Below are 7,082 nucleotides of genomic sequence, written 5' to 3'. Positions count from 1 at the left end.
TTGGGCTCCTTCCTCCCGCCAGCTCCACCTTGGTCCTCAGTCGCTCCGGCTCCGCCGCGGATCTCTGGATCTCCGCCTCCGCCTTGGTCGCCAGAGCCCTCGGCATCCCCCTGGCTCGTTGGCTCTCCGTCTCCGCCACCTGCTCCGCCGCCATTGGTCGGCCCCCTGGAGTCGGCGGCCATTCCTCCTCCATGGCTCCTCCCTCCGTCGGCTCCACCATGGGCTGCCATCATGGCTGTGGCCTGGGTCCTGCTTGGCCTCTCCTACTCCAAGTCCTTCCTGTCCCCTCCCTGGCTCCTCCCTCCATCGTCACCTCCCTGGACTCTGTCTGCCGGCCCCCTCCCAGGTGTCCGTCCTCCTCCCGAGCCTCCTCCCAAGTATCCACCCGTGCCCCCCCTCTGTTGTTCTACGGCGCGAGGACATGCCTTCTGGGAGGGGGCGATATGTCACGCCCCTGGACTCTATCTGTGTGTTTTTCCCTCTCCACTTGCTCCATGACCCAGTTTTCCCTCATGTTGATTGTTCATTAGTTCCAGGTGTGTCTCGTCATCTGCTCGTCAAGTCCTGTGTATTTATAGTGAGTCCTGTTCTGAGTTTGGTTGTCTGGTATTGAATGTTCGTCTTTCCCCGCTACGTGTGTGTTCCTGGTTCCATTGATGGTAATTAAAGTCTGTTTGTTTGAAGTATACTCCACGTCTCCTTGCTCTGTGCTCCTCACAGTAGCGAATTGTGAATTTTTTAAATATATTTTTTCCAACTAAATCCTAATTTATTCCTGCTGTTTTTTTAGCAGCCATTGCACTACTAATATAAACTCTCATAAATAATTCAAATATGCTGATTTGGTGCTCAAGAAACATTTCTTATTAATATCAATATGAAAACAGTTATACAAAAAAACTGCTATTCAATGAAATGGACATCTATTGTTATAAAAGTCAATTTAATGCATCCTTGCTGATTAAAAGTATTAACTTCTTAAATAATACATAAAATCTTACCTACCCAAAACTTTTAAACGGTAGTGTAAATTTAAAAACATTTTGAAAGTAATAATCACATGTGTTCAAGATGTAAGGAAAATGTTTTTCTTTGTACTTTTTTCTTGATGGTTATACCGCATGACTTTTTAGAGTCATTAAAATTAAACTTGAAATTTGTTGAAATCAAGATGGAATCAAGATTAATAAAAAGAGTACATTTCTAAGAACGTGTCACATGCATTTTAAACTAGATTTTAAAAACATTTTTCCTTTTCTTTATCATGGACACTCTTATATGTCAATGACCCTAAAAGTGAGGCTTAAATGTCAGTATACATTTATTCCCTCCCATCATCTCAGTGTATCTCTTTCTTTTCAGTGGAAGACAGAGGACAAAGAGTGACAGCACACTGGATCTCTCGCAGAACAGCACAGCAAGAGACTGAAACATCATTTAAGGTAAGACTAGGTTACCATTAGTGTTGTCAAAAGACCCGGTACTTCGGTACCAAGTCGGTACTAAAAAAATGAAAACGTTACGGTACCAGGATTTTTTAAGTACCGGTGGTACCGAGTACCCGGTCAACCCGGTTCTTGATGCGCTATCCGAAAGGTGCGCAGATGCGCTCTCTTCATAAAAGCACTGAGACGTGGCGACATCAAAACGAGGAAACACACCAAACTAACAAAACACTTTAAAGACAGACACCCGGATCAAATGAAAGAGTTCAAGCAGGTAAGTTTCATTTAGGGATGTAAAATATGGTCATGCATAATATGTACTTAATAAGCACTAATAAACAGCCAATATGTTAAGAATAAGCATGCTAATAAGCAACTAGTTAATAGTGAGAGTTGGTCCCTAAACTAAGGTGTTACCATTTTTTCTTTTTTGAGTGTAGGGATATCTTTCAGAAACATAAAAAAAAAAGATGTCAAACTTTTGTGTCTTTTGTGTGTGTGTATATATACAGTATATATACATATACATATACATACAGTATAATTTTATTCATGCAAATTGTCAGGACACTACACACTAGGGTGATATTTAGTTAGATTGTGTACTGAAGACACTTTGTACACTGTTGTCTTGGTCTCAGCAGTAAGTTTTCAAAACAATATGGTGTGTTGTGCAATAATGGATGTTTGTGGATTTCAGCCATGTGGCTAAAGTTTTTTGTGATATGTAATCTAATGGACAACATAGTGATTTTTTCTTCTTGAAGATGGTCAAGCCAATGTCTTACAAGACAGTCTATTGGGTACTTGTTCGTAGTTCGTAGTTGTTGCCTCTTGCAGCTTGCGGTGGCAGCATCACTGCCAGAAAGCAGCTCCTGATAAGCACCCTAGGGTTCTGGTTCTTGTTATCTGAGTTATGAAAGCTTGTAGAGAAACTCGGTTGGTGTGTATTTTAGATTCTTCCATTATGAGGAAGGCCTGGAATCCAGACAGACCCTTGTGTTTGGTCGCTGCAGGTGTTCTAACATTCAGAGTTTCTAACAAGCAACTAAAAAGCTTTTCCTTCATGTTCTTTTGGAAGAGCTTGATGATTCCGTGCAGTCTAGGAGACCGCCTGCCTTCTGAAGCATCTAAAAGAGCCCCGTTTTATTCAAGTCAATGACAACAATGTAGTGGAGTTTCAAGCAGCTGCTCTAATCGTGGCGCCCCGTTCTGTGTCCAGTTGTCGCATGATGAGCATTCAGTGGTGACAGTTCTGGAGTGTAGCCTGGAGTAATATTCTACCCATTTCTTCATCTATTTATCCATCTGGGCTGCGTTTCCCAAAAGCATCGTAAGCCTAAGTTGGTCGTAGATCCATTGGTGGCAATGGGTCTACAATGTACTTAGGCTTACAATGCTTTTGGGAAATGCACCCCTGGATGTTTTTTAAAAGCCATATGAATATTACATACCATGTATATCAGCCACCCACTCTCCAGTTGTCTATATTAACCACTGAAAACCTCATATAAATATTACATACCATACAAATAATTCATAAAGTTCACTAGTGAAATAGTTTGACCTGACCAGAAGAATCCATTCCCATTGGTTGATTTAAAGTCCCAGCTCTCCCTGAAAATTTCCTATCCTTGAATAGTGTTCACATGCATTTCATGTGCAACACGGCCACTCAATTGTGAGTGCGCACACATCCTTTTGCGCTTCACTGGAAAATCCACTCAGTCTGATTTCTCTGTTATACTGACATCTGTGCTCCGTCTCAAACTCAATGCCCTTCGGATGCATCTAACCTTCTTGGCTTGTTGTGAAACCCTTAGACAACCTGAAAATGTCAAGCTAAATGCCCTAAAACAAGTCCAGTTGAACCTACATGAAAACAATGATGAACCTACAATAATAAACATTAACATATTTACCTCTATTTTTTCATATAACATGTTGCGTAAATACTAAGGGCCGGATTTACTAAACAGAGCAAATTAGCGTTAGAGTCATCATTTCCATAATGACCAGCACAATCTACCAAGAGCAGCGCAAATTACTGCCTGCTTTAAGACATGCTTTTTTGGCGTTAAATAATGCCGCAAATACCAGTAATTGGATGAGCGCAAACGTTAGTAAATCACATTGCGTGATTCATTTTAATACTCTCCTCCCATAAATTTTGCGTCTGAAAGGGAAACTCTCCATGCGCCTTTTCAGTGTAATTTCTTCACTGCGCGTCTTTAGTAAATCCTGACAGTACTATTTTAACTCCAAAAGACGTTAGTAAATCTGGCCCTAAATGGTCAATCCATGGACATCAGGTCCTGTGTGTGTGGTTCTTCATGGGAAGTTTGTCAGTCTTACCAGTATTTCTTTTTGTCCAGTATGGAGGTAGTGTCTGTCTTATGGCCCGTATATGTGGGATGAGTCAGTAAAGACATCATGAACCTATTTTTTGATGGGGCACTAAGGCCAGTTCTGGCTCACTTGGTGCCCTAAGCAAGATAAGACATAATCAAAAGGAAAAAAAACACATTTGAACTATTTATTAGTTCATTATATATGTAAGACAGGTATTCTAGGTTGTTCGACACTTTGATCCATGAGGGAGAAGTCATGCAAGTCTGGACCATTAGTAATCCACTATATAAAATCCACAGATTTAAAAATCCACTATCTGAAATCCACAGAATTTGAGTGAAGCATGTGCTCGGTTTGAATAAACATGACGTTTTTGACTCTTGAGTGTCTGGAGCCAAACAGATTCTGTCAGCTGTTGTTTTGCCACTGGTGCTGACTATTGATGTGGTGGCAACTTCTTGGCATTTAGGTCCAGCCTGTGAATATGTCACCATCTGTAGAGAGAAATAACCAATCACATGGCCACATTTCATGGAAATGGCAAGGTTACTCATTTTACTGGAACATGAATTACTTTATATTAGGGGTGTAATGGTACACAAACATGACGGTTCGGTACGTACTTCGTTTATTTTATATTTTTTTTATTAACAACAATATACAAACGGGAGTAACAACATGATATCACATATCAATTCAACTCCCCCCCCCTCCGGTGTCTTTTTAAAATGGGGTACCTAATGGATAGAAAAGTGAACAGAAAACCAAAGCCACAGGAATCATAAAACATAAATTCCATCAATCAAGAATGCGAAGGAAAAAAAAAGAATAAATAAATAAAATTAGAAAAAGAAAAAAACCGTTACGTACTTCGGTTTTGATGTCACGGTGTGGTATGGTTTCGGTACAGCAGGAGGAAAAAACTAAACATAAATTGCTTCTTTTTTTTATTTATTAAATAATGGTTTACTGAACAAATTGCTCATTCTTTAAAAAATTCAATTATAATTTAAATTTTCTTAGGGTTAAATACCTACCTCGCGCTCTGCGCTGCCGTTAGAACTGAGGCTTCTATACAGCAATCAGTTGCGCCACATCAAAGAGTGTCAAAACAGCATTTATTGTCTGAATTTCCTGAAAAAATTGAACAATTTACACATGCGTACCGAACCGAAAGGCCCATACCGAAAATTTTCGGTCCGTATACGTGTACTGTTACACCCCTACTTTATATGGTGCAACAAAACGTTCAGATATTCATTTTCTATAAGAGTTGGTGATTTCCTGCAACATACTGGCTGCAGCGACTGTTGCCAGTGCAGCAAGAACACAGCTCGGCTTTATGCAGATGAGGACCAAAGCAACAACTACCAGTGTTAGGTTTCTACTGGAAACCAACAGCTAGGCTCTGCGATCTCAAGCGATTTAATAGCTGTCGGTGTGAACGCAGCTTTGTCGTTTCACCCTGACTGCTGGTGTCTCTCACAGGCTCGCATGTTCACTTAATAGTCGACTTCACAAATCGACAGAAAACACATGTTTGTGCGCTCACTCACAGGCCATGAGAATCTGGACGTTTGATTGAACTTCTGGCTTTTCTGGTGATGATGTAATGAGTCACTGTGCTGTTTGGAGCTTGGCTGAATGCATGTCAGGCGGATGTAATTTTATACGCTGAAACAAAGACACACACACACAGACGCTCTTCCCTAAGGATGGGGGCAGGGGAACAGGCCGCCTGCCAGAGCACTGAGTGTATGAAGGAAAAATGTTAGAAATAGGACAAATATGCAATATGATAATAATTGAAGACAAAATGTGTTTTACTGAGAATTTTTTTTTTTTTTTTTTAAAAAGCCTTTTTCCAAAAGGTACATCTGGAAAAAGGGGGGTCGTCTTATAATCAGGGTCGTCTTATATTCGGGCCAATACGGTACTTATAGCAAAAGAAAATCATTCTCTGGCTCTTTATGTATCACCAAGCATTGAGCATATGGTTTAGATTTTTCCATTTTTTTCCCCAAATTCCCCACACAGATATGTGTCTGTGACAGGTTTTCTTTTTGCTGATAAGTAGATGGCTGTCACGCAGTGGCAGTTTTATATGTAGCAGGCAAAGATACAGTATATAAATGTAATGTTTTATTTGTCAAATTTAATTTCTTTGTTATTGTGTATAGAACTCAACATTGCACTCGTAATAATAGAGTTTACAAAAATTGTACCTGTACCACTTTATGAAGGATCAAAACCAAGTGACATATATTTGAAAGAAATATAGCATAAAACATACTTTTATTTTTATTTATTTTATTTTTTTATGTGGAAAAGGACTATGTACAATAGTAAACAAATGTTTTGAAATAAATGTGAAAATAAAAATGACAGATTTTGCATAATATATACAATATATTGTACATATGCACACACATATCTGATCAGAGAATGAATGAATAAATAAATATTATACAAGCCGTTACATCACAACCATATCAGTATCACTGCATATATAGTTTAAAAAGGTTTACATTTAAAAAACATTTTTAATTAAAAACATTACATTCATTAAAAACATTTTACAAAAAGAGGTTTATGTTTTAAATAATAAAACAACAGAAATGTTATACTTGTAAAATTTCTGATTGTCAAAAATGTTTGTAGTTAATGTGATGAACTATGCCAATGGTAATTCTGTAAGGACACCTGTGTGAATTTGAGTGGAAATGACTTCATACATCCACAAAAATATTTGTAACACCAGATGGTTAAATGTAATTGCAGAAAATGGCTCAGAAATGTGAAGATAGCTAGTTTACAAAAAAAGAAGAAAAAAAAGCTTATGCCGTTTTAAGTAAATTTGTTTGCAGATGGCACTTGGTTTCATATTTTGCATCAAATGTAATGCCATTCAGACATTTTAAGTGTGACTTTAAAGTCCAAAAGGTTTCAGTGTCCAAACTTTTCTGGTATTCTAGACTCAGAGAAGGCGTATCAGATGTTTAAAGGGGTCATATGATGCGATTTCAAGTTTTCCTTTCTCTTTGGAGTGTTACAAGCTGATTGTGCATAGATAAGACCCCTGAAGTTGTAAAGACTAAAGTCTCAAAACCAAAGAGATATTCTTTATCAAAGGTAAGACTCTGCCACGCCCCCCTAAAACGCCTTGTTCTAACATGCCCCCACATATCTAGGTCACTATGTGAAAATATTTGCATAATGCTGCCGAAATGTGCACGCAAAGAAAGAAGGCGTGGTTTCAGTAACCGCAGTTACTGTTGAAGCAGC

The 7,082-nt window shown here is 38.9% G+C and overlaps 1 protein-coding gene across 1 annotated transcript in view; it reads left to right on the top strand.

Moving 5' to 3' along the window:
- The window catches only part of adam19a (ADAM metallopeptidase domain 19a), a 103,017-nt gene that overhangs the window by 23,989 nt on the left and 71,946 nt on the right, over positions 1-7,082 (top strand). The window contains exon 2 of the mRNA XM_016512702.1: positions 1,363-1,442. Within this exon, the coding sequence (XP_016368188.1) occupies positions 1,363-1,442 (80 nt within the window). The remainder of the gene's footprint in view (positions 1-1,362; positions 1,443-7,082) is intronic.

Source organism: Sinocyclocheilus rhinocerous, unplaced genomic scaffold, assembly GCF_001515625.1.
Source record: "Sinocyclocheilus rhinocerous isolate Xijiao unplaced genomic scaffold, SAMN03320098_v1.1 scaffold611, whole genome shotgun sequence".
Lineage (NCBI taxonomy): Eukaryota > Metazoa > Chordata > Actinopteri > Cypriniformes > Cyprinidae > Sinocyclocheilus > Sinocyclocheilus rhinocerous.
The sequence above is the reverse complement of the archived record's forward strand: the minus strand, read 5'-3'. Positions and strand labels throughout refer to the sequence as shown.